This window comes from Sander vitreus, chromosome 12, assembly GCF_031162955.1.
Source record: "Sander vitreus isolate 19-12246 chromosome 12, sanVit1, whole genome shotgun sequence".
NCBI lineage: Eukaryota > Metazoa > Chordata > Actinopteri > Perciformes > Percidae > Sander > Sander vitreus.
The window spans coordinates 2,106,002-2,133,801 of record NC_135866.1 but is presented as its reverse complement, the minus strand read 5'-3'; the positions used below and the strand labels follow the sequence as shown (position 1 = coordinate 2,133,801).

Here is a 27,800-nt window from a genome sequence, read left to right as displayed (position 1 = left end):
AATTGAATAAAAACCCAAAATTCAATCAAAAACTTTTTGAAAATGGGTCAGATTTGACCCGAGGACAACAGAGTTAAGAGTTTGTATCTGTTACCCCACTTCCCATTAAGAGATAATGTGAGCTTTTATTTCTTGATTAATCTGACCTATTTCCGGTTTGTCCCCTTGATGCAGTTTTGCATCTGTACAGTTGGTTGCGTAAAGAGAGAAATTCCTGGATTCCTCCGGAGTGCCAGCTGGCTCCTGGCTGTAAACAGGCCCGGCGGAGGTTGTGTCCTGCATCAAACAGCCACACACAGGGAGTCCGTAACGGTGACACTACTCACAATATACAAGAGTCACTTTAACGCAGTGTACATCCTTAAACAAAGGGTGAATTACGGCTTTTTATTGTTTACCCTGCGCCAAGTTACACAAATAGGCTTCCACAAAGACTGTAGCATTTCAGCCTTCAAAATAAAACTATCACGATAGGAAAATGAAGTCTAGGTTTGAATCTTAGTAGCCTATATGTAAAATGGTTTCTTCAGTTCTATTATTTATTTAAACCTGTTAGCATAGTAAGCCCATGTGGGTATCACATGCTAACCTGCTAACCTGCAAGTCATTCCTGGTAATCTCAGTATGCTTACTGTCTGTCATCAATCACAATGCTTACATGAACAGCTCAATGTATTAGGCCTACTTTCCATTCAAATTCAGTTATTGGCTAGTGTAAAATGGTTTGAACACATAAAATGAACAATTTTGTATTAATGGATACATTAAAACTATTTTTAGAATTAGAAACATTTGTCTTTTGAGTTGCTCTGGAGTCAGAATGAATTCAAACGATGGCTCATGTTTCTCTGCTAACCATGAGCTTGAAAACAATATATTCATGTATAAAGCAAACTGAGGAAACGACCAAATCTATCCAAACTAGGGTGTAGTTAGCACAGTTCCCCACTATAGCATTAGCGTTTTTTAATTGGTAACTAGCAATAATATACAACTGGAAAAAAAATAGGGGCGTTTAATTTCTTTAGCCTACATTTTTGCTGACAGAGAACATTAACATTTCTCTCTTTTCAGGATTATGTATAGCCTATTGTTAGCCTTAGCTAGGCCTACTTTTGAAATATGGATAATTAGGCCTAACGGTTACAGTTAGCTAACGGTTGTTAACGGTTCATTTGGGAGCCTGTGTAGACACGTTAGTCTATTAGCCTACTGTGTAGTGGATGTTTGTATTATATTTTCAGGGGGGTGTTTTATTTTGACAGGTCAGACCGGTAGTGTGAGCGCGGTGCTGTGGCTCTCTTGACTTTTGGTCGTATTTCATTGGCAGTGTGGCCGCTCAGACCTCAGACTGAAGGAAGGTTTTGTGGAAACTTGAGGACATGCTGCGTCTTCTGCGAACGTCACGCACACCAAACTTTGTGCGACCTGAAGAAAGAGCCGAGGAGTGGAGAATGAAGTGAAGAGGAGCGGAGAGGAAGAGGAGAGGAGGAGGAGAAGAAGAGCCGTTCACTCTCATTGATCCAATATCGAGGTATTGATTCAGGCCTGGCTAACAGAATAGATGTGTGCATCCCATCAGAAATGTGCTGATTTTAAAAAACATCACATGGTGTTATGTCAGACTTTGAATACTTCTATTGACAGTTGCTGTATTTCTAATGAGGTTCAGTGAATTTGTAACTTGATACAGGCTGCAGACTTTATCACAACACATTTAATGCACGACCAGTCTGTGCTTGTACAGTCTGAACTAACACACTCAAGGCTGTCACAGGAAAGGAGTGCATGTCCAGCACACACACTGTACAAGTACAGAGGGAAGAGGTGTGTGTGTGTGTGTGTGTGTGTGTGTGTGTGTGTGTGTGTGTGTGTGTGTGTGTGTGTGTGTGTGTCACTTCCACCAGTAATGGAAGTGTGGTGTCTGAAGAGGAACTTCGTTGACACTGTTCTCGATTATAAAAAGGTTTATTACATCAGAGATTTCAGCATTAATTTACAAGCTTCTGCAGGAGCTCGGAGAGGCGACCAACCCAATCTTCAAACATTGTCGCTCTGAAGTTCTGCGGTTATCACATGGTATTTATCTGTGCATTTTGTAACCTAAAGTGGGGGTGTGAGTATATGCTTGGAGTAGGGAACTGACCATTTAAGGCCCCATACATGGTATAGCTCCAACAAAATATATTCTGTCTTAGGGGGCCCCTTCTAATGTTAACAGTTTCCAAATGTTTCAGCAACAGTAGGGACACAACAGAAGCTAATGGGAAACCAGTTGAGACATCAGTACAGTAATCCCCAGCTTTCTGAAGGAGAAAGCTGCTTTTAGTCAAGTCTTACATATGAAATCAACAGTTTGCTGTTCTTGGCTTTGATGCTTGTAAACATGTCATTTTATGATATATATCACTTTGACCCTCCATATAACCCTCCAAATCTGACCCATTTTCAAAAAGTTTCTATATCAGAAGTTTGGGTTTCTTTTAACCAAATTGTCAAAAAAAAAAAATACCGTGGATTCCATACAACGCTCTCCACCATTAAAATACATGATCAGTTCACTACTTTCATTGAATGTGGGTGTTTTATTCAGTTTTATAGCATTTGAAAAAAAAATGATGAAAGAAAATTGAAAAAAGTGACAAAATGATGGAAAAAGCTACAAAAATGTCGGGGGGGGAAAACAACACAAAAAGCGCAGAAAAAATTGACAAAAACATCTGAAAAACTGATAAAAAATGTCAGGAGAAAGCTTGAAGAACATCGGGAAAAGTGACAAAAACCTTCCAAAAAAAGTTTGACCCAGAAAAACTAAAAGTTGCACGGTCGACGGGAAGACAACACAAGGGTTAAAAAGTTCCTTAGCCATCACAGTAAAAGCGCCCAAAAGGTACACAAAAAACGTTTGAAAAAAATATCTGTAAAGGGCCAGATTTGGCCCGCGGGCCTCGAGTTTGATGCGTGTTTGATACAGTATGTGTTTACAGTAAAGATGAAAATCTTTTAAGGTGTGGACACACAGAGAGAGGCAGTGGGACTGATCAGTCTCCCCGAGTTGGTCCAAAAAGTTCCTCAGAACACACCGAAGAGACGAGACGTAATACGTCTCCATAACAGCAGGCGGCGCTCATCTGGATTGTCGCCCAAAAATGAAAACCGGCAGCTGATTGGACGAAAGCGTCACGTGGGTCTGGTTTCTCCGGAAATTCAACACACCGAACAGACTCGAGTCGATTATCGGCTCTGTGTGTCCACACCTTTAGTCCAAATGAACATTTTAGAGTGTTACAAACTCCAACACAAAAGTTTGTTTAAATGCTTTAAGCAATTATTTAATAAAACTGAAACTCTAAACATAATACACAGTCAAAAAAAAGCAAAACATGCTTCCTGAAGTCTTAACGTGCTATCAGTGTGTCTGCAGGTGTTGCAGACTGCTTACAGAGCTGTAGCCGAGCCAAAGTAGCACACTTTATAGTTAATTCACTTCATTGGTCATCAGTAAAATAAAAGACTGATACAGATAATCTGCAAATTGCCAAATTATCAGCCATGATTATCGGCAAGGCTGATAATTGGTCGATCCCTAATAGTAATGTAATGTAATTGTATTTAAACAGGCCCAATGCACCGTGAGACATGAACCATGTATAAGAACAAGGAGAGATGCATTGTACCAAAACATCAGAATATACAATTTTACAAACACATTCACACCTAATTTACAATAATACAAATGTGTAAAGTTGCATCAATAAAATGATCATGAGCTCAACCGTTCCCACATCCTAATATCAGTACGTGTGTAGTTGTTCATTATCTAAATCTGTGTTGCCCGTTCACAAACTTGTCCTTTTTCATGAATATTTACCTCCACCATCAATTCCAAGTATTCCTTTTGGCTTGACATTTTACATTTGCATTAGCATGAACTGGGATAGACGCTCCATATTCATGCTCCATCTAGAAATACATTAGCCGGAAAAAGACATACAGGACATACTGCTCCGCCTTTGTGTGTGTGTGTGTGTGTGTGTGTGTGTGTGTGTGTGTGTGTGTGTGTGTGTGTGTGTGTGTAAGGGACATACAGGACATGCTGCTCCACGTGTGTGTGTGTGTGTGTGTGTGTGTGTGTGTGTGTGTGTGTGTGTGTGTGTGTGTGTGTGTGTGTAAGGGACATACAGGACATGCTGCTCCACCTTTCACGTTTTCTCTGTCACATGATAAACTCCCAGCTGCTGCTAATGCTGCTAACGGGTATCGTAGCTTCCTGAAGAAGGAAACATGGAGGACCACACGTATTCAAAATCCAAATTTCAGGAACAGGAGTCTTCTTCTTCTTCGCCCAGAAAAAGAAAAAGGAGATTGAAAAGAGCAAGAGACCGTCTTTTTGAAGCGTGAAGGCTACCGTAGCTGTAATACGTACTTTGAACTGCGTGGCGCGAGAGAGTTGATTGATATATGATCTCAACGCTAGACGGGAGACATTCACACACATTGGACCTTTAAGTAAAAGTACTAATACCACACTGTAAAAATACTCCGTTACAAGTAAAAGTCCTGCATTGAAAATGTTACTTAAGCAAAAGTATGGAAGTATCATCAGGAAAATGTACTTAAAGTATTAAAGTACTCGATGCAGAACTCTCCTCCCATTGTAGAAAGTGTAAAGGCTCCAACCAGTTGTGTGTTTAATGGTCTGATCATCTCAGCTGGACTTGTAGCTGTTATATTGTTGGCTAGTTTACTTTAGAATAAAACATCAGATTTTATAAACTACATGTGTTTTGTGTGCAGTAATCTTAAAGGGGCGCTATGCAGTTTTGGCTATTTCTTGGCTGTTTTCTTCCTTTTTGCTGGCAGGTTTCTCTATAGAGCCCCCCCTACAGCTTCAGAATAGATATTTGGCAGCTCCTATGTTTACTCGTGTCTGACTCCTCTCTCAGTCAGTCTGCTGTTTCCTCTTTCTCTGTTCCTCCGACAATGCTTCCCTAGCTTTCTGCTTCTTTTTAGCCGGCTCAGCCATAACGACAGTGTGAAAAACTCCATCACTACCTTGTTAGCCGCTTCCTGAATAGGCGTATGTGTGCAGTACTGTGAAGTAATTCGTTACATGATAAGACCTGATATCACGCCATACTTCCTGACGCTGAGGCCGTCGGCTCGCCGGCTGAAAGTTGCAAGGGTGGTTTTTCCGCTCACAGGCGCTAGGGGGGAGCGGGACGACCACCATTTAACCCGAAAAAAAGTTCCATTAGCTCAACATTTGGACTTAGGTACAGTACTTGAGTAAATGTACTTAGTTACATTCCACCACTGGGGATATCTAATCTAAAGCAGTTCATCAGCCCTGAAATGTCTACTGAGAGAGGGCTTAAGTTGTGTATTTTACTGTAAGTACAACCATGCTCCAACATCTGGCAGCATTCCTTCATTGCTCACTGGCAGGGAATCAGGCCTTAATAAATCACACACACTCTGTCAGAGCTTTGTTTGTTGGAAACTTAAACTGGATGTCTGTCGGGGAGGCTCTCTGAAACAGGCAGAGGGTCCTTCTGTCTTTGAGAAGCTGAATAAGCTGAATAAGTTTTGGTTTATGACACAGATATGGCTGGGTACAATAATACATTTTCGATACCGGTACAGATACCAATACTGTGACAGTCTGTGATTATCCATGAACATACATGTTCCTCTGATCTTAACAAAATAATTCGTCATTTTAATGAATTCATTTTTAAACTCAAAATTAGGCATAATTTCATATAAATGAGGATTGACCAAAAAATCTGTGTTTAAATCTAGTGGTAATAAGTTAGTGTTAGTGGTGTATATATTAGTGGTAGTAAAGAAAAGCTCCATAAATGTCGAAATAAAAGCGCCAAAAACGTCGAAAAAATGTCAAAAAAAGTGGCAATTTCCAGTTGATCTTTAATTGATTGATCACAGTTTTGTACAAACTGATTGAATTGATCGGTTTAAATCCGCTTATTATTATTTTTAGAGTCCCAAATATCAATCTCGGTGTAGCAAATTCTTGCTGCTGGGACCCTGATAGCAAGACCCGCTCAGCCCTGGTTTACAATCTAGATCTTGGAGTCTCCACAAGGGGCCCACCACAGGAGCTCAGGCTACACTTAGGCTCATGAATCAATCCTTTACATACTCTCAGCGCCTTCAAAAGTGATAATTAAAATCTCAAAATGGATAGACTAGAAGCTCCGTAAAATACAGCAGGAAACGATCAAAGAATAGTGAGAAAGGTCCCATTTAAACTGGTCTGTTTCTGCTCTCTCAGGCACTTCAGGCTAATATTCTTATCACTTTTTATTGCTATTATTCCATTCCAAAGACTGTAAATAGTTCAAAATGCCTCCTCAGAGTTTTAGCTCTCTCCCCACCAGATGGATGTGTTTCAGATCACAGTTACAGCCAGAGTTGGCGAGTCCATCCCAAATGTGGTTTTATGATCTGCAGTCGGAGCACCAGTGATGGCATGCATGTGTGAGTTTGTGCCGACTGAAACATTTTGAAGCTCCACTTCCCTGGTGTTTTGTTCATGGAATCTGCTCAATTGTTATGTCAGGGTTGTTGTTGTTGTTGTTGTTGTTTGCAGGGCTGGTGCAGTAAAGATGCAGGCTGCTGCCGTGGCTCTGACTCTGCTGAGTGTGTTCATCAGCCTGGGCCGCTTGTCTGCTCACCGGGCCAAACCAAACCAGACACAGAACCACAACGACTCAAAAACTCCCAATCAAGAGACAGAACCCAAGACCAAGAACCAGCCACACATCATCTTTATCCTCACAGACGACCAGGTGTGTGCGTGCGTGCGTGCGTGCGTGCGTGCGTGCGTGTGTGCGTGCGTGTGTGTGCGTGTGTGTGTTCTTGAACTACATTCATGGGGTCCAAAAACCGGGAGTCCAGTATACTTGTGGGGTCCTGACAGCTTTGTGGGGCCAAAATGCTGACCCCACATTTTTAAAGGGCTGTTTGAGGGTTAAGACTTGGTTTTAGGATTAGGGTTAGAATGAGGTTCTGGTTAGGGTGAGGGTAAGGGTTAAGGTTAGGCATTTAGTTGGGATGGTTAAGGTTAGGGTAAGGGGCTAGGGAATGCATTATGTCAATGACGGGTCCCCACAAAGATAGTGAAACGCACTATGTGTGTGTGTGTGTGTGTGTGTGTGTGTCACGTCTCCTCTACGATGCTAATATGACTACAACACCTATCAAATATGAAACATACAGTCTATTATTAATTACCCCCAGGACAACATATGGGATAATGTTTACATAACAACCTACATCGTACACCACAAATTCAGCTGTTGGTGATAGTATTGAAATTACAAAAAGACTGACAAGTCTTAAATGTAATTTAGTTGTTTTATTATGGCATATAATTGGGTACAAGCGGCCGAAATGGGTTTCCTCAGGAGGGTAGCTGGCGTCTCCCTTAGAGATACAGTGAGAAGCTCAGTTATCCGTGAGGAGCTCGGAGTAGAGCCGCAGCTCCTTTGCGTCGAAAGGAGCCAGTTGAGGTGGTTCGGGCATCTGGTAAGGATGCCCCCTGGGCGCCTCCCTAGGGAGGTGTTCCAGGCACGTCCAGCTGGGAGGAGGCCTCGGGGAGACCCAGGACTAGGTGGAGGGATTATATCTCCAACCTGGCCTGGGAACGCCTCGAGATCCCCCAGTCGGAGCTGGTTAATGTGGCCCGGGAAAGGGAAGTTTGGGGTCCCCTGCTGGAGCTGCTGCCCCCGCGATCCAACCGAAGATGGATGGATGGATGGATATAATTGGAAAAGTAGGCCAAGTTAACAGTTATTGCATATTTTATAGCAGTAAAGTGTAATCGTCCTGAACCTGGCCACAGTACATCTCTATCATGTATACATACAGTGTACAGACCAGGAAATGGCTCCTACATCCAGGGAGATATGGAATCAGAGGGTCTGTGACCATCTGGGAGACAAGTATCACAGAGGGGAAAAAGGACTTGCCCAAGTAGTATTTAAACCGTCAAGTTAATTCTGTCCCTGCACATGTAAAGGCCAAATGTTCGGTGTAAATCATCCAAACATTCAACAGAACTCTGTCTTGCCTCTAACGCAGGGCTTCAACGACATCGGCTACCACAACCCGACCATCAAGACTCCCACTCTGGACAAGCTGGCGGCGGAGGGCGTGACGCTGGAGAACTACTACGTTCAGCCCATCTGCACGCCGTCCCGCAGCCAGCTCCTCACCGGCAGGTACACAGCATCTGCGCTAGGGCTCAACCATTAAAGTTGAATATTCACGGTGTAACAGATACAACATGTCATGGAGCATTATCACATGAGACACCATCAAAACTGCTCTATATTCTTATGCAAGGATGAGAACATGGATATGAATCGCCAGCAATAAGGGGTTTTTCTTTTAAAGAGCTCATATTATGCTTTTTTGGCTTTTTCTCTTTCCTTTATTGTGTTATATATCTTTTTGTGCACATTATAGGTTTACAAAGTGAAAAAGCCCAAAGTCCCCCCCCAAAGGGACTTACCATCTCCAACAGAAAACACTGTTCACAAACTGCTCCAAACAGCTCTATTGTAGTCCAGCCTTTACTTCAGAGACAAACGTGGTCACTTTGGAACACACGTTATAATGCTCGCCTAGCTGCTAGCAGGACACGCCCTCATACTCTGCTTCTGACTGGCTAGTAGTCCCTACCTAGGTACTGTCAGGGCACGCCCTCATACTCTGCTTCTGACTGGCTAGTAGTCCTTACCTAGGTACTGTCAGGGCACGCCCTCATACTCTGCTTCTGATTGGCTAGTAGTCCTTACCTAGGTACTGTCAGGGCACGCCCTCATACTCTGCTGCTGACTGGCTAGTAGTCCTTACCTAGGTACTGTCAGGGCATGCCCTCATACTCTGCTTCTGACTGGCTAGTAGTCCTTACCTAGCTACTGTCAGGGCACGCCCTCATTTTCTGCTTCTGACTGGCTAGTAGTCCTTACCTAGCTACTGTCAGGGCACACCCTCATACTCTGCTTCTGACTGGCTAGTAGTCCTTACTTAGGTACTGTCAGGGCACGCCCTCATACTCTGCTTCTGACTGGCTAGTAGTCCTTACTACTGCGCATGTGTGACTCCCAACAAACATAGTACAGAAGTGAGATGTCTCACTCTGTAGCTAAAACAGAGAGCTCAACACACAGGGTGAAAAGAGGAGCTACAGCAATGTGCAGTACAACACAAATGTGGTGTTTTTAAAAAAATTAAACCATGTAAACCTATTCTGATATAACCTCTAAATACAATTATGAACCTGAAAATGAGCATAATATGAGCTCTTTAATAAGGATGGAACATTGAACAGTCAAACACAGAACATTTATCACAAAGGCAAAAAAAAAAAAAAAAGAGTTATGTTCTTATTTACAAAGTAAATAAATGTTAGACTGAAATGTCTCATGATATATTGTCTCTAGAAGTGTATTTTCCAACTTTTGTTTTTGTAAGAGAAGTAAAAGAAAATCCCAATACTCAATGCTATCTAATCACAATAAATGAAAATCACAATGCAAATCCAATCATGTATCATGTATGGTGAAAGAATCGAATCGGGACAAAAGCATATCACCCCAGCCCTCTACAGTCTGGTAGAAAGCCAATAACAAGTCTGTTTTTTCCCTCCAGATATCAGATCCACACAGGACTCCAACACTCCATTATCAGACCCAGCCAGCCCAGCTGTCTGCCTGCACACATGGACACTCTGCCTGAGAGGCTGCGCCAGGCCGGCTACACCACACACATGGTCGGCAAGTGGCACCTGGGCTTCTACAGGTGAGGGAAGACCAGGAGCTTCTATTCTATGGTCACTATTAAACAATAACTTCACCCTAACCTCCACACTCACGTTGTCCCCCCCCGCTCCGACATGTCTTATCTTAAAGGACAAATCTAGTGCAAAATGAACCTAGGGGTTAATAACACATGGTTACCGAGTCGACCGTTCTCTGGGATGTGTTTTCATGCTAATAGAATGTGACCAGTTTTAGAGAAAACAGCTAATTAGCTAATAACGCTAGTCGTCGGGTCACGGATAAAGTAAAAAGAAATCTCTATTTCTATACCACTAACGAGGCTCAAAATAGCACCTCACTTCCACGGGAGCATAATGAGTGTAACCAGTAACCAGTAACATAACTCACGGCGTTCATTGTCCGACTGATTGTGACTGTTTTCCCAAGATGGTGCCCGCCTGTATACATGAACGATACTGTCTTTATAATCTATCTTTTTAATAAACTGTCTGTACACTTACAAAGTTCTCAATGCTTCGGTTTACATGTAGGGACCCTCATTATGCTCCCGTGGAAGTGAGGTGATATTTTGAGCCTTGTTAGTGGTATAGAAATAGAGATTTCTTTTTACTTTCGCGTGGCCCCGACGACTAGCGTTATTAGCTAATTAGCTGTTTGTGCTAAAACTGGTCACATTCTATTAGCATGAAAACACATCCCAGAGAACGGTCGACTCGGTAACCACGTGTTATTAACCCCTAGGTTTATTTTGCGCCGGATTTGTCCTTTAAAATTATGTTAAAACAATACGATAAGACTTTAATGTCAGTTTACACTACATTTCTTTCCAGAGCAGCTCCACTCAAAAAGAAAACAGAAAAGTACACACAGAGTTAGACAACAATTACACATTTAGGACAAAGATGAAGACATCAACGGCCATGACAAAGAAACATGTTTCATGATATCCTCAGATCCAGATCTTAATCAGCAGCACACTGATGTTGATTTAGCAACAGGATAGACTGATGCATAAACAAGTTCTTAAGCCTGTTGTGTCTGAACGAAGGGACTCTAAATCGCCTGTTAGAAGGCAAAAGTTGGTATTCACAGTTTAAAACATGCATGGAGTCAGAAGAGATGCTGTTAGCAAGCATGAGCATGCTCTTCCTGTGGATTGTTTGAAAGGAGTGTGGAACAGGTTGACCAATGAGCTTAGCGCAAACTTTGAGTTGATTAGGCAACACTATTCTTCATCTGCTCATTGCCAACTACTTCACTCAGCTTTTCATTTCTTTATTCCCAACAAGTCAGAAGTTTAAATGTCGAATATTTGATCATTTAGTTGATGTTGCCATACTGGAAACAGTTTGTATTAGAGATGTTCCGATACCGGCTCCGATACTGCCTAAAACGCAGGTATCGGGAAGTACTGGAGTTAATGCACCGATCCGATACCACGTAATAAAGCCCTAAAGAAAATCTACGTTAAAGTAGTTTATTTATGTTCTTTTTCCGTTATAACTGACTGTCAAACTGGTTAATAAAAGAACGTTCTGTGGCATTCATTGTTTGTGTTTGTTCATGTTTCACAAAGAGTTTAACCTGAGTCAGACCGACAACAAAGATAGAAATCATATCACATCCATACAGGGATAGTAGTATACAGTTGTTAAAACATAATAAAATATATGACACACTGGTATCGGATCGGTACTTGGTATCGTTCTGGTTCAGGTTCTGGGTATCAGAATCGGTGTCGGGAAGCAAAAAATGGTATCGGACCATCTCTAGTTTGTATGAGGGTTGGAAAGCCTGCTGTCATAAAGAAAGGGAAGACGCATACTCATTTAAATGTGGAGTAAACGGCGCACACATTCAGACTATCTCTCTAAATTATTGTGCCAACAATTAAAAAGAAGAGGGTTTGAGAGAGAAGTTAAAACTCTGCTTACTTTTCCACCTCGACACACCTGCCAATCACTGCATGAAGTGGGTGTGGATGTTGGATAGTAGTTTGGAAAGTTACAGAAATTGCTGTCGCCCCCCCCCCCCCCGCCGCCCCCAATCTGATGTTAGTGTGTATGTGTGTGTGTGTGTGTGTTAGTGTGTGTGTGTGTGTGTGTGCGTGCGTATGTCTGTTCAAGTCTGTGTGTGTTTGTGTGCATGTGGGTTAGGGTTAGGGGTTAGGGTTCCGGCAAGCACTGCGGTTAAAGCATGCAGACACCAAGTCTGCATCCTTAACCCTAACCCTAACCCTTTAGCCTTGCCCCGCCTTGTGGAACACCACAACAAACTGCTAGTGCTAGAAAGGGTTTTATGAATATGAGCATCTAGTACATGAATATATGCCTTGTCTTTTCAGTCATTGTGGTCATCCAAAACAAGAAATAATCCTGGTAAAAAGCACACGGCGTTACAGTTCACTTCATTTATGCCAAGCATCCACTGGAAGACTGTGAAAAGCCTCCATCTCACATCTAAAGACTCTCTGGCATAACGTCTCTGAGTGTTTAGTCTCAGACTAAAAGATTTTACTACCAAGACTTCAAACTTAGAATAGTATCAAACACAATTTTTGATCCTGACAGGAAAAAGACTGACTTAAGACAGCATGGACTGACTTTTATGACCACCTTACGCTAAACGGTTGAGACGATCCGACTCTAAGGATTGAGGATGACTAAGGATTTCATTCCAGTATTGGACATTTGTCCGCGACAGTGGAATCGCTTGAAAAGTCGTTTGGTGTAAGGTCGGCATTAGGTGAACCGTTACTGAAACAGTTGGTTGATAAAGGTTTGAAACCCAAATAAGCAAAAGTGATGAAGAATCTTCTCAACGCTGTTCAAAAGCAGGAAATAAGTAATAAGAACTAACTCATGTTGTGATCATACCGTGATTTGTAGTTTGTTATTCCACTAGCAGCACAATGCAGCAGTGTTATCATGGGTGGGTCATTGTTTTGTCTGTTTTACTCAAAGAAATGCAGGTTAACAAACACAGATAGATAAACAATACCGGTTTTAAAACTTAAAAAAAAATAGTTAAAGCCAGGGGTCTTTAACGTTTTTAGGACAAGGACCCCTGAGCTGAAAAAGAGACCGAGCAGGGGCCCCTTAGGCTACAATATATAATGTATAAAGTTAAAAAGATGCATATTAAACTGGTCCTACAATAATGTGTGGGGCGGCCTAGAGCCTTCAGATATACCTTTTTATGGTGCATACAATTCTAAGCTATTAAAATAATAATTGTTGGGGCGGCCTCTAGCTCACCCAGTAAGAGCATTCGCCCCATGTTGGCTAAGTCCTGTAGTGGCGTGGGTTCGAGTCCAACCTGCTGCCCTTTGCTGCATGTCATCCCCCATCTCTCTCCCCCTTTCATGTCTATCTACTGTCACTATAATAAAGGGAAAATTCCAAAAAAAAAATCTAATAATAATAATTGTTGACATATTCATAAAATTTATAAATAATGTTAAAATGTGGAACAGTGAATCCTTAAGCTTAATTGTATCTGTGGATGGCTTCCTTACCTATAGGCATATACTAAGGTCTATATAAAAGAGACTTCAGATACAGTATTAGGGGACCACTAAGGCCTATATAAAAGAGACTTCAGATACAGTATTAGGGGACCACTAAGGCCTATATAAAAGAGACTTCAGATACAGTATTAGGGGACCACTAAGGCCTATATAAAAGAGACTTCAGATACAGTATTAGGGGACCACTAAGGTCTATATAAAAGAGACTTCAGATACAGTATTAGGGGGACCACTAAGGTCTATATAAAAGAGACTTCAGATACAGTATTAGGGGACCACTAAGGCCTATATAAAAGAGACTTCAGATACAGTATTAGGGGACCACTAAGGTCTATATAAAAGAGACTTCAGATACAGTATTAGGGGACCACTAAGGTCTATATAAAAGAGACTTCAGATACAGTATTAGGGGACCACTAAGGCCTATATAAAAGAGACTTCAGATACAGTATTAGGGGACCACTAAGGTCTATATAAAGAGACTTCAGATACAGTATTAGGGGACCACTAAGGTCTATATAAAAGAGACTTCAGATACAGTATTAGGGACCACTAAGGTCTATATAAAGAGACTTCAGATACAGTATTAGGGGACCACTAAGGTCTATATAAAAGAGACTTCAGATACAGTATTAGGGGACCACTAAGGCCTATATAAAAGAGACTTCAGATACAGTATTAGGGGACCCCTAAGGTCTATATAAAAGCATCCAAAGAGCACCATGTCATGGGACCTTTAAACTATCAAACAATAATTTGATGGCCCCCCCTGCAGCGACCCCCATTTGAAGATCTCTGGTTGAAGCTGCTTGTGTAGAACAGTATAATAGAAATCTGATGCTCAGGTAACTTCATCTGTCTTCTTTCCTCCAGGAAGGCATGCCTGCCCACCAGAAAGGGTTTTGACAGTTTCTTTGGTTCTCTAACAGGAAGTGTGGATTACTACAGGTAAAAGTGTATGATTATTATTATTATTATTATTATTATAAGAGTAGGGATGCACTGAATCCAGATTTTTGGGGTTCAGCCGAATACCAAATCCACTGGTTAAGATTCTGCCGAATCTGAAACCAAATACCGAATCCTCCTCCCATCCTCAGTCCATTAACACAGTAAACACATTAATGAAGTAAACTACGTCCACAGCCTATAAAATAGTTAAATGTAACAACTTAATGTTGAATTCACACGCTCTTTTCACATCGTAGGAAAGCACATCGCTATCGCCAGATGAGTGACATGTTTTTAGCTGTGACTGTCCTTCCTTTGCTGTACCTGTCTAGATTCCTTCATGGACAACTCGTATTCTTCTGGATGTTTCAGACCAGATGTTGTAACAGATGTTGTGTATTGTTTAGGGTCCTCGCCACCACCAGACTAATCAGCATTGCTGATTGAACATGTATCTGGACTTGAATGGCCTTCTTTTGACTGAAAGTACTGCCAAACAACACTTGTTCTGCTACAGAGTTCTATTTTCACTTCCTCACAGCCTGCTGCATTGAACGCTCCACCTACGTAAACACCTTCCTGTAATCAACGGCGCCGTCATCACGTCGACCAGCGTAGTGCAAGTGTAGGGTCCGGTTCGGTGGTAAAAAATTCTAAGGTTTGGCAGAATCGGTGCATCCCTATATAAGAGTGAACCAGGACTGATTAGAATATTTGTTGTCCCTATATGTTTCTATGACTCACATGTCTCCATCTGTCTCCAGTTATGGGTCCTGTGATGGCCCAGGCTTGTGTGGGTATGATCTCCATGACGACGAGGGCGTGGCGTGGGGCCAGGAAGGGAAATACTCCACCACGCTGTTCACGCAGAGAGCTCGTAAGATCCTGGAGAGTCACAAGCCCAAGGACAGGCCGCTCTTCCTGCTGCTCTCCCTCCAGGTATCACGCTGTGAGAAACATCTCTGGAACAGGATTCAAGTTTAAGCCCCTCAAAATCAGGGCAGAAGGAGAGAAAACATCTTTTCTTTCATGAATAGTTGCAGAGAATAGGTCAAATACAACGCAGCCTGACGAGTTTGGATGCAGTTTATGTTAGTTTATGTCTGGGTGTGGGGGAGTCCGAAACGTTGGAATAACATTGAGGCCACATTAAAGTCGTTTGTTGTCTATGAGACAGCCAGACTGTTTGGCCCACATGGACTTTCAACCACATTAAGGGCGTTTTCACACCGACAGCCTTAAGTTCGGTTGAATCGAACTAGAGTTGGTTTGCCCCGCTGGTGCAGTTCGTTTCGGGCAGGTGAGAACGCAGCAATCGAACTCTGGTGGGCATCAAAAGCGGACCAAACAAGCGTACCGAGACCTGCTTGATGAGGTGGTCTCGGTACGCTTTCAATCCAACTCTGGAGAGGTTTGTGGTAAGAACGTGATCTGTACTCGAACCGCACCAACTATATATACTCCTCCAGTCTGAGCTGATGTCTCCTGTAGTCAGGTGTGTTCAGCAGTCTGAGCTGATGTCTCCTGTAGTCAGGTGTGTTCAGCAGTCTGAGCTGATGTCTCCTGTAGTCAGGTGTGTTCAGCAGTCTGAGCTAGTGTCTCCTGTAGTCAGGTGTGTTCAGCAGTCTGAGCTGATGTCTCCTGTAGTCAGGTGTGTTCAGCAGTCTGAGCTGATGTCTCCTGTAGTCAGGTGTGTCCAGCAGTCTGAGCTGATGTCTCCTGTAGTCAGGTGTGTTCAGCAGTCTGAGCTGATGTCTCCTGTAGTCAGGTGTGTTCAGCAGTCTGAGCTGATGTCTCCTGTAGTCAGGTGTGTTCAGCAGTCTGAGCTGATGTCTCCTGTAGTCAGGTGTGTTCAGCAGTCTGAGCTAGTGTCTCCTGTAGTCAGGTGTGTTCAGCAGTCTGAGCTGATGTCTCCTGTAGTCAGGTGTGTTCAGCAGTCTGAGCTGATGTCTCCTGTAGTCAGGTGTGTTCAGCAGTCTGAGCTAGTGTCTCCTGTAGTCAGGTGTGTTCAGCAGTCTGAGCTGATGTCTCCTGTAGTCAGGTGTGTTCAGCAGTCTGAGCTGATGTCTCCTGTAGTCAGGTGTGTTCAGCAGTCTGAGCTGATGTCTCCTGTAGTCAGGTGTGTTCAGCAGTCTGAGCTGATGTCTCCTGTAGTCAGGTGTGCTTAGCAGTCTGCGATGCAGCAGAGCATCGAACTGTAGCAGCTTGCAGTGTTTCTATCACAAAAAATAGACTGTAGTCAAGCTTGCCGTCCGTCACTCGCATCTCCGTGGTCAAACCAGCTGCCGCTAAAATTGGAGACTTTCTTGCTCCCACCCCCAGACACATCCAACCAATAAGAGGGCTGGACGTCCTTGCCTGATTTGTAATGACTACTGACTAATGACTAATGACTAATGATTTGTTTGGTACGCTTGGATTTTTCAAGGTGTGAAACCAAACCAAACCGACCGAGGGCAAATCGCTCCAAGTTTACTAACTCACCAACTGATTCGGACCAAAGCAAACGAACTACAGGTGTGAAAATGCCCTCAGTTCTTTTTGCGTTCACGATGTCCGTTTACTTGAAAGAAGACTCAGTTCTCTTTCTGGTCCACTTCAGCTCTGACAGGGCCTCAAAGCTAAAATACATAAAAGGCTAAAGGAACCTGAAAGGTGCCGTGTTCACAATGCGCAGGTGAAGAGAACTGCAACCCAGTCTTAAAGGGAACCGTACTCAGACCATCTCCCTAGGAGTTCTGAGTACGGTTTGTTTTAGAGGGGTCTGAGGGCCAGATGTATGTACATTTGTGAATGTAGCGTTATCAGCGCCATCTCTAACCCGCAGAAAGCGCACGCTGTGATACTTCAGCTTACATCATATTTACCAAACCTGCAGTTCATCACGCCCTCATACTCTGCTTCTGACTGGCTAGTAGTCCTTACCTAGCTGCTGTCAGGGCACGCCCTCATACTCTGCTTCTGACTTGCTAGTAGTCCTTACCTAGCTGCTGTCAGGGCACGCCCTCATACTCTGCTTCTGACTGGCTAGTAGTCCTTACCTAGGTACTGTCAGGACACGCCCTCATACTCTGCTTCTGACTGGCTAGTAGTCCTTACCTAGGTACTGTCAGGGCACGCCCTCATACTCTGCTTCTGACTGGCTAGTAGTCCTTACCTAGGTACTGTCAGGACACGCCCTCATACTCTGCTTCTGACTGGCTAGTAGTCCTTACCTAGGTACTGAGCATGTGTGACTCCCAACAAAGATGGAACAGAAGTGAGATGTCTCACTCTGTAGCTAAAACAGAGAGCTCAACACACAGGGTGAAAAGAGGAGCTACAGCAATGTGCAGTACAACAAAAATATGGTGTTTTTTGAAAATTAAACCACATAAACCTATTCTGATATAACCTCTAAATACAATTATGAACCTGAAGATGAGCATAATATGAGCACTTTAAGTTCTGCACCAATAGATAAGAAAGAAATACAAATAACCAATTAAAAAAACAATGAAATCAAATGTACAAAGTGAACCCACTGTGTAAATGTTTTTCTCCAGGCAGTTCACACTCCTCTCCAGATCCCCAAGTCCTACATCTACCCGTACCGCAGCATGGCCAACGTCGCCCGGAGGAAGTTTGCCGCCATGGTGTCCACGGTGGACGAGGCGGTCCGAAATGTCACCTACGCTCTGAGAAAGTACGGATACTACCGGAACAGCGTTATCATCTTCTCCACCGACAACGGCGCCCAGCCCTTCACCGGAGGGAGCAACTGGCCGCTCCGAGGCCGAAAGGTACAAATACCTTTATATATTTTGCATTCTGTACATCAATTTCACTGCAGAATTCAGTTTTAATAATATCTCCTACTTGCCAGCACAAAAACAAATTCACCTTGACTTTTTGTCGTTCTTTTGATGTTTTTTTACAGTTACAGAAACATGTATGCAGTCCTTCTAATGCCAAATAAGGAGGAGTTTAACTATTAGTATGAGATGTTTAAATAACATTTAGCTTGGATTCCCCCCCAAAAAATAAAGTAATACTCATAACATTATCCTCAAGTGCCTGCAGATATTCACATAATGTGATATAAAATGATGCTGTGAATATCAGTGGTGCACATAGAGATCTCGGCCAACTAACGGGACTGGCTTTGCCAACTGTAGCTGAACCTCCTGCCTGTGTTTCCAGGGTACGTATTGGGAAGGTGGAGTCCGTGGCGTGGCGTTTGTTCACAGCCCCCTGTTGAGACGCAGGAGACGGGTCTCCAAAGCTCTGCTCCACATCACCGACTGGTTCCCCACACTGGTGGGCCTGGCCGGGGGAAACACCAGCCAGGTCAGTGCAACTCACTACCTTTATTTGAACATTGTAGCAGGACTCGCTGCCGTTGTGGGTTACCCTCGGCAAAGTGTCGCATTGCCAGACCTTCCTCCACAGTGCTGTGGAGGAAGGGTGGCTAGTCCACACAGCATTCTGGGATGGGAGAAAATCGTGCTCTGGTTGATTGGCATTTCTTTAAACCAATCACAATCATCTTGGGCAGTGCTAAGCTCCGGACGGAGCCACGGGGCCTCTGCCAAATAGTCTCAGGAAGGAACTTGTTTTGGTGGAACGTGTAGGTTCAAAAGTAGTTTTAATCGTGCAACAGAAAACTCCGATTGGACAGATAGTCTAGCTAGCTGTCTGGATTTACCCTGCAGAGATCTGAGGAGCAGTTAACCATAGTCCTCACAAATCCACCAGAGGTTAGAACGCCAACATAAAGGAAGCTCAAAGCAACGGATATCCGGCCTAAATAAGTGAAATCTGGCGGAATTGTCTGGTGGAACGTCGTGGATATAGACTACCCTCAGCTCAGATCACAGCCAAGACAGACAATTTCTGAGCGCCAACCATAAACGGTGCACCCCTGTCTGCCTGGAACAGAAGCGTTCAAAAGTGCTAAAAATGTACGTAGTGTATTGCTTGTAACTTGTATGTTTGTCATTAATGCTTTCTTAGCTAGGTCTCTTTTGTATCAGGATATTAAAGGGTAAATAATACCATGGGAAAGGCACTCTCACTGAGTGCATTAGGCCCCCTTCAGACTGCCTGCGTCGGCCGTCGGACGGTTCGGCAAAAAAGCAGGTATTTCCATTCATGTTGAATGGGGGTAGTGTGTTTAGGCTGCAGCGGGGGTTGCTGCAGGGGGGACACGCAAATAAAAACGCAGCAGGCCTGCGGTGAAAAGTTGCGACGGTCTCAACTTTTAGAGAAACGCAACCCGACATCACGCTGCGGTGGCCAGTCATCTAACAGAGATCAGACTGGTCGGTGTGGTTTGAGGCTGAGAGAGCCCGTACAGGAAACAGGAAACATCACTGCCTCTATCTCTGCCACAAGAACGTTTCAAAACACTATGAGGGTAAAAAAAAATTAAACACGAGAACTGAATCACTCGGGAGTTTGTGTAATAGCTGAATGTTTCCTGCAACAACAAAGCACTCGCTATATCTCGCTGCGGCAAATTTCCAGATCGCTATTTCCCCGTCTGAGCACAGCCTTCCCCCCATTTTCTACTGTGCTGCGTTCTGGCTGCGTTCCGTTTTTGTTCTGTCCTCCGCCACGCGCCATACCACACCGGGAGCGTCTCAGAAGCGGAGCGTCTTGCTGCCCGACTCAGGGGGGGGGGCAGAGCAAGTTGCAGCAGATCAAGCATCAATCATCACATCCATACATATAATAAATAGATCCATCAAGACAATACAGTAATAAAAAAATATATTAAGATTGGCATCTGAACCATTTTTTCAGTGCCTGCTTAAAATCTCCTAAATTACTCTTTTTTTTGTTTGTTTTGTTAATATTTTTGACAGACAGTACAACCTATGTCACCATCACAACTAACAAGACATCTATATCATCCACTATCCCGTTTTAAGAATACAGAAAGAAGAAAAAAAAACTAAAAAACATCATGTGCCTTACATTGTATTACATTATTCTACCAGTCAAATGCTATATTGGATCAGAACAGGTGCCTTATTACCTAAATTACTCTTAACTCCAGGAGGTACTAAATCAGTAGAGCTGCCCCTGGTGGAGCAGCTGTGAACATCTCTCACTCTGTTAAAATAATTGATTAAATATTTGGGGACAGCCCCATGCACAGTCCTATGTACCATGCACAGGTGAATCTGAGAGACCGATCTTCTACTTCCAACCACCCCATAATCTCAAAATGAGAAGTGTCTAGGTGAGATCTCATGGGGAGGTTCAGAATAAGCCTTTTTATCTTAAGACATTATTCATTGTCACGGTTGAATGTGAAGCTCCGTCTACATTAACCGTCATTTTGGCCTCAGACTTTACCAGATTACAGCGCTACTGTAAAACTGTCTATCTACTAACATGAAGATACATTTGCTCTTGACCTATTATGATAAGTGCACAACTGGCCACATATACACTTTGTGTTTTAGTTCATGAATTATTGGTATTGGCAAGTCAGTGCAGTCTGTGTACAGCTCCCAAAGAGTGTTTTTGGCATAGTATGCAAGTAGGTTTCCATTGCCAAAGCAGATAAACAAATATTTTTTTTATTTATTATAACAATCGACAGTATCTCAGTAATCCAGAAGCTCAATAGCCACTATTACGAAAGAAATTCATTATTATTTCTGTGTGGTAAATTAATGAATTCATTATATTAGAGTATTTCTTCTGGCACCATTAATGCAGGGAACACGTGGACTGTAATTAAAGTTTTACTGTTCCTGCTGGCACACATTAGAGCTTTTCCTTTCTATTCTCTGAGTGTTATTTGTTTCCCTGTCAGAGTCCCGGCCTGGATGGTTTCGATGTTTGGCCCACCATCAGCGAGGGGAAGGAGTCACCTCGTCAGGAGATCCTTCACAACATCGACCCTCTGCACAAACCCCCCGCTCAGACCATGAAGTGGGACGTCAGCACAGAGCAGGCATCAGGTGACTACCAAAATAAAACGTCAAAAGGTGGCGTACGAAAAGCTACTTCAGTCAGGGCGTCACAACATTTCACTTGTGAGATAAATTACAAAACTGCACACGCATGGCAATAGGCTGGTAACTGGGGATACATGTATCTGTCGTACTGTGTATTTTAGTGGAAACAGTACGGTGTCATCATTGCTCAATTGTCATGAATATTAGTGATCGATTTATCTATGAGTTTATTGAAGTGTATGTAATATTTGTATCAATTCTTACCTTGCACTTTTAATGTCTCCAACCCTTTATGAACAAATACCTGCAAAAACTAATGACATTCAGCCTCAGCTGTACTTTGTGTTTAGTGCAAATGTTAGCATGCTCCTACATTAAACTGAGATGGTGACAATGGTGAGCATTATACCTGCTAAATATCAGCATGTTGGTTTTTTTTTTTATATTTATTGGAATTCTTTCAAAATTGACACACCATAACACCACATACATAACCTACCATACACATATACATAATATCAGGATATCAGGATCTACATACTGTATATGCACGTGTACCTGTACACACCTATACACATACACACACATACAACCATGTTTAAGAGAAAAAAAAAGATCAGAACTACTTTAATAATTATTATTTATACAGTAGCATGAATCAGTTACTCAGTAGACTTCTGGGTAGATGATTCTCAAGGTATTCAGTAAATTGTCCCCATAGTTTGTAGAAGCTCTGAATGTTCCCCTTGTTGGCTTATGTTAGTTTTTCCATGGCTAAGCAGTTGGAGAGGTTCTTAAACCATAATCCCACTGAAGGTGCCTCAGTGCTCTTCCATGAGGTAGGAATACAGTGTTTAGCCTGTAGTGAACATACATTGATTCTTTTTTTATGAGACTTGACAGTCTTGTCTCTAGTGGAAAAAGACCAAGGATGAAAATCTTTGGGCATACAGGTAGCGTCACAGAGGTAATGTCAGACAAAGTCTGTACAACCTTCTCCCAGAATTCTCTAATTTTTGGGCAGTTCCACAGACAATGAAATAGTGTACCCTCTTCTAGGCCACATTTAACACATAGGTCTGGGTTATTCTTATTAAAACGATGCAGGACGGAAGGAGTTATGTAAGTGTGCGTAATCCATTTAAATGGTATCAGTTTAAATCTGCTGTTGATAGTCTGTGTCTGAGCTGTTTGACAAACTGTCTTCCAGTCTACTTCAGAGATTTCCCTGCTCAGGTCGCGCGACCACTCCAGCCTTTTTCTATTTGAGGATTCTTCAGAATTATCCACAAACAATTTATATAGGAGGGACACCTGGCCACAGCCCAAATATCAGCATGTTAGGGTTCAGCTCAAAGCACTGCCTCAGTACATGCTCACAGAGCTCCTGGCGTGTTAACAGACACTTCTTGTTAGACATGCAAACAGCACAGATAGGGACGTTCTTACATCAGGTTTGCAGAGTGTTTGCCATTTGATGCAAATGCTTCATTTTGAGATGGGTTTATGGCATTTTGAATGCAGTGTTTAATTTTGAGGTAGATGTGAGGCATTTTCATTTTGTGTGTGCAGTTTTGGGAATTGCGTGTAGAGTTTTGAAAAAAGGAGACATAGTTTTGAAAGCATGTGTAAGCAGTTAGAAGCAATTGTAATCCCACAAAGGGGAAATTCACCGTGTTACAGCAGCAAGGGGGGGAGGGGGGGGGAGTACAAAAAGACACTCTAGAGATAAACAAACAATAAATGAATATAAGCAACAAGAATAAATAGTTGTATAGTAAATAAACAGTTGTATTTAACGTTACAGTATTGTCAATTATTGCATGGTTTATCAGTCCTGTTGTGTGTGTGTGTGTGTGTGTGTGTGTGTGTGTGTGTGTGTGTGTGTGTGTGTGTGTGTGTGTGTGTGTGTGTGTTTGTTTAGTCCCCCTTTTATGGAAGAGAGACATTTGGCGCCAAAGAAAGGAGGAGGACAGAAATTAAGATGAAAAGGGAATAAAGTCAGGAGGGATGTATGGCAGGAAGACATCTAAGCAGCAGCTCCTCTTACAGACAACTAAGCAATATAAATATGGAATAAAAGTAATTTGGCTAGTGTTTACTTCGTATTCCTCATTCGTCTATCTTGTGTGTTTTCTTTGATTTGTCGGTAGGCAAACCCAAAGGCCCAAAGAAGCCAAAGAAGAAGAAGATCCTGAAGCAGAAACCAAAGCAGAAGGCAGCGTTCAGGTTGAAGACCACCAAGAAACCTCGGACGTTTTCCCATCATGCTGCTAAGCCTAAAGCCAAGCCCCTTCCCAAAGCCAAGCTTAAGCCCCTCCCAAAATCCAAACTTAAATCCAAGACCAAAGTCTACCCTCAGAACCAGAGACCATCCCATTATAATCCACATCTGAAGTCCCACTCCAGCAAGTCTCCGTCAGTGTCAGGAACATCCCGCCCTAAATCTCAGCCTCACGTCCAATCACGTGTCAAGTCAAAATTCAGACGCAACACATCCCAGAACCTGTCCCGGGCAAGAACACCTCGACCAAAATCCAAGACACAGCCCAAGCTACATTTAAAGTCAAAGTCCAGGCGGACATTATCCCAACACCAGAACATGTCCCAGCCAGGGACGCCGCAGCCAAACCCCCGTCCCACTACCCAGCTCAGTCTCCAGCCGGTGTGGGACGCGTCGGTCCAGGCCGCCATCAGAGTCGGAGACTGGAAGCTGCTGACAGGAGACCCAGGACACGGAGACTGGGTCCCCCCACAGGTACTGCAACACATTAGGGCTGCTCCATTATAGAAAAAAATCATAATCGCAAATTTTTTTGTTCAATATTGAAATCAGGATTATTTAACACAGTTATTACTCGTTGACTTTTGGAAAGATGTTGCATTCATTAAAGTTAAAAAAACATTTTCCCTTCATACTTTTCCTGTAATCACCTTAAAATAAATAATAAAATGTGTGTCATAAATCTGTGTTATTCAGCAAACAAGACCAAATACGAGTTTATTTGCTAAACTTAATGTGCAAAATCATTGTTTTTACTGATTCCATTGTTTTTGTGATCTTTCAGACTGATCTCACAAAGTGGCGTATGTATGACACGCCAGTTCGTGTGCCATTATTGGCGTGTTATCAAGACACATACTCACTTTTTAGCGCGTTTATCAAAGCTGTTTGGCCTCCATTGACTTACATTACCTAGTGATTGCGTGTGAATTGACGCCGTAGCGAGTAGTATGAAATCCACGTAGAGAGGATGGGTAAAACACAGGACTTTCACCCAGGAGAGCGAGGGATCGGGTCCCATGTGAGACGTATACTTTCCACGTTTGTTCTTTTCCTAAACCCAACCCACGTGTCATGTTTCCTAAACCCAACCGTAGCCTCGCGATAACACGCCACGTGGCTTTAGAAAGTGGCGTGTCTGTTAACGCTGTGACGTTGCAGACTGCTGTCCGCTGTATAGAGCGTAGACATACACGCGGATAGCTCAAAATGCGTACAGATAACACGCCTTGAAAGTGGCGTGTATGTTTACGCAAAGTCATGGTATCACATTGGATCTTTAGGTGCTGAAATCCAAATCCCAATCAAATTGTATTAATTGCACAGCCCTTCAACACATTCAGACCCATTTTAACTCTCTTCTGTTTCAAACTCATCATGAAGAACATAAATAATCGCACACCCTAGTTTAGTTTATTGGTTTACACATATACAAATACTACAGATTAATATACACATAATCAATAAAAGATGTGATGGAGAGATGCAAAAAACCCTCAGAGGAGCTTAATCTGGGCACTCTCCAATGCATACTCCAATTAAAATAGTTCTTACAGTGAACAAGTGCTAGCTTTCTCTGATGGTAAAGCATTCCATGTCATTTAAACCATCCTCAGGTACTTCCCACCCTCCCTGGACGCTGGTGGAACCTGGAGCGCACCGACTCGGCGCTGCCCAAACCCTCCATCCTGAAAAACGTCTGGCTGTTCAACATCACGGCCGACCCGTGCGAGCGCCAGGACCTGGCCGACCAGAGACCAGACGTGGTCCAGCGGCTGATGGCCCGGCTCGCCCACTACAACCAAACCGCCGTGCCGGTTTATTTCCCGCCCGACGACCCTCGAGCCGATCCCAGCCGGCACAGGGGGGCCTGGGTGCCCTGGGTGCACGGAGACGAGGGCGAGGAGGGGAAGTACCACGGAGTGTACAAGAAAGGGAAGAACAAGAAGAAGAGGAAGAAGCCCAAGTGCCCGCTGTGCAAGCTGCAGGCGTTCTTTCTGAAACTGAACACCAGGATGATGTCCAATCGGATCTGAGGTGTCGACTCCAGGGGTGAAACCATTGTGTCAAAGACGTTGCATCTTTGTTTTTCCTAAAAACCAGGGAAAGGTGGTAGCCAGGGGAGTTAATTCCACTAAACAACATGTCCTTTCACTGGCTTCACTTTTCTACAGTTTACGTTTTCAATGTCTTTTTAAAGGGTCAGTTCACTCAAACCACAACATGTTCTCTGACTTATCCCCTGTGATATCTGGCCATGCAGTAGGGCTGAACGATGTGGGGGGAAAAAAACAAATCTGCCAGATATAGACCTTTTTCACGGCAGACATGTTGACATGTCATAGTAGGAAAAGCACAGGTGTATTCAAAACCATTAATGTTGGCTGCATACCACTTAGGAGAGGCCCTGGTGTCGGACATGCTGACTCACTGAAATAGCTCACTGGGACACTTGATGGAACTGAGCCATCGTTAAGGTGATCAATATCAGCTGTGCTTTTCCTACTATGACAAGTCAACACGTCTGCTGTGAAAAAGGTCCATTGCGATTACAATTCGATTTGTGATTATTATTTTTTAGCTACATATTGCACCTTCTACGGTCATGTTAAATAAAGTTAGGACATTTCTGTAAACAATCTGTGATATGTAGCATCATTCCAGCATTTATCTAATGAAAAAAACAGTAAGTATAATAATGAAAAGAGGAATAAAAAATGTTTCACCAAACATTCAACTAAATATGTCACATTCGATTGATCGCGGTCTTCACGATTCAGCTAATCACATTCTTTCAAATCACGATTTTGATTTGAAAATGATTCATCGTTCAGCCCTACCATGCAGGTACTAAGGTTTGGAGAACGGTTGTCACTTGTACTTGGGTAGAAAATAGTTTCCAATATAAACTCTTGACTTGACAGATAGTAACCCCATTACCCTGTGCATTTCTTTTTCGGAACGTGTGTAGAAAACAGTAGTGATGTGAAAGTATCTGCATGGCGAGATAGTACTTAGAGTGAGCATGAAAACGTGTTTGTGATTTGGGTGAACTGATCCTTTCAATTCCTAACTATTCTGGTGGTAAGGTGTTTTTTTATTTACTAATGTGACCAATGTTACACTCCTCAGCACCTGATTTATTATGTGATTTTATAAATTGTGTGTCCACTGTTTTCTTATTATTACGTCGGTTATTCCTTTTGAATTGTTGTCACTCACAAACTGACAGAGTTCTTGACACAAGGACCGACGCTGTGTGGCAGTAAGCTGTACAGTATGTTCACACTGTCAATGATTTCATTATGTTTCTTTAACTTGGAGCTAACTTAACTTAAAATGCTCATATTATGCTCATTTTCAGGTTCATAATTATATTTAGAGGTTGTACCAGAATAGGTTTATGTTGTTTAATTTTCTGAAAACACCATATTTTTGTTGTACTGCACATTGCTGCAGCTCCTCTTTTCACCCTGTGTGTTGAGCTCTCTGTTTTAGCTACAGAGTGAGACATCTCACTTCTGTTCCATCTTTGTTGGGAGTCGCACATGCTCAGTAGCTAGGTAAGGACTACTAGCCAGTCAGAAGCAGAGTATGAGGGCGTGCCCTGACAGTACCTAGGTAAGGACTACTAGCCAGTCAGAAGCAGAGTATGATGGCGTGCCCTGACAGTACCTAGGTAAGGACTACTAGCCAGTCAGAAGCAGAGTATGAGGGCGTGTCCTGCTAGCAGCTAGGCGAGCATTATAACGTGTGTTCCAAAGTGACCACGTTTGTCTCTGAAGTAAAGGCTGGACTACAATAGAGCTGTTTGGAGCAGTTGGTGAACAGTGTTTTCTGTTGGAGATGGTATGTCCCTTTGGGGGGGGGACTTTGGGCTTTTTCACTTAGTAAAGCTATAACATGCACAAAAAGATATATAACACAATAAAGGAAAGAGAAACAGCCAAAAAGCATAACATGAGCTCTTTAGGATTTGGGTTTTGAAGCAAATGTGTAAATTTTTACATTTGACAGTGAAAGTGCATGATCGTGATAATTATGATTCTATAATTCTGTTAATAATTTTATAATTCTAAACTGTTTTTATTTGTTGTCTGTCATATGGAACAAAATAGGACGAGGTTTTAATATTTTCACATCCCAGTGAATACAGATGTGTTTCTAATATGTGTTGTCATACACTTGTATTGTGTTGGTTTCCCTTATGTCTTACTGTGGCTGTTTGAATGTATTGCCAGTGGCAAGCATATCTTGACTATGAA

General features: G+C 42.8%; 1 protein-coding gene across 1 annotated transcript; it reads left to right on the top strand.

Moving 5' to 3' along the window:
- Nucleotides 1–1,323: 1,323 nt before the first annotated feature.
- LOC144526541 (arylsulfatase I-like) lies at nt 1,324–27,800 on the top strand. The gene is made up of 11 exons (XM_078264078.1): nt 1,324–1,534; nt 6,617–6,815; nt 8,110–8,249; nt 9,685–9,834; nt 14,218–14,292; nt 15,060–15,234; nt 17,841–18,077; nt 18,478–18,624; nt 21,107–21,254; nt 23,405–24,009; nt 25,152–27,800. The coding sequence occupies exons 2-11, from the start codon at nt 6,633–6,635 to the stop codon at nt 25,569–25,571; spliced, it is 2,280 nt and encodes a 759-aa protein (XP_078120204.1). The 5' UTR covers nt 1,324–1,534; nt 6,617–6,632; the 3' UTR covers nt 25,572–27,800.

What these genes read in the sequence shown, in the direction of transcription:
- LOC144526541 (XM_078264078.1), top strand. Translation starts at nt 6,633, where the DNA reads ATGCAGGCTGCTGCCGTGGCTCTGACTCTGCTGAGTGTGTTCATCAGC. An exon ending in TTATCCTCACAGACGACCAG is followed by an intron (nt 6,816 to 8,109) that starts GTGTGTGCGTGC and finishes CCTCTAACGCAG; the next exon opens with GGCTTCAACGACATCGGCTA. An exon ending in AGCCAGCTCCTCACCGGCAG is followed by an intron (nt 8,250 to 9,684) that starts GTACACAGCATC and finishes TTTTCCCTCCAG; the next exon opens with ATATCAGATCCACACAGGAC.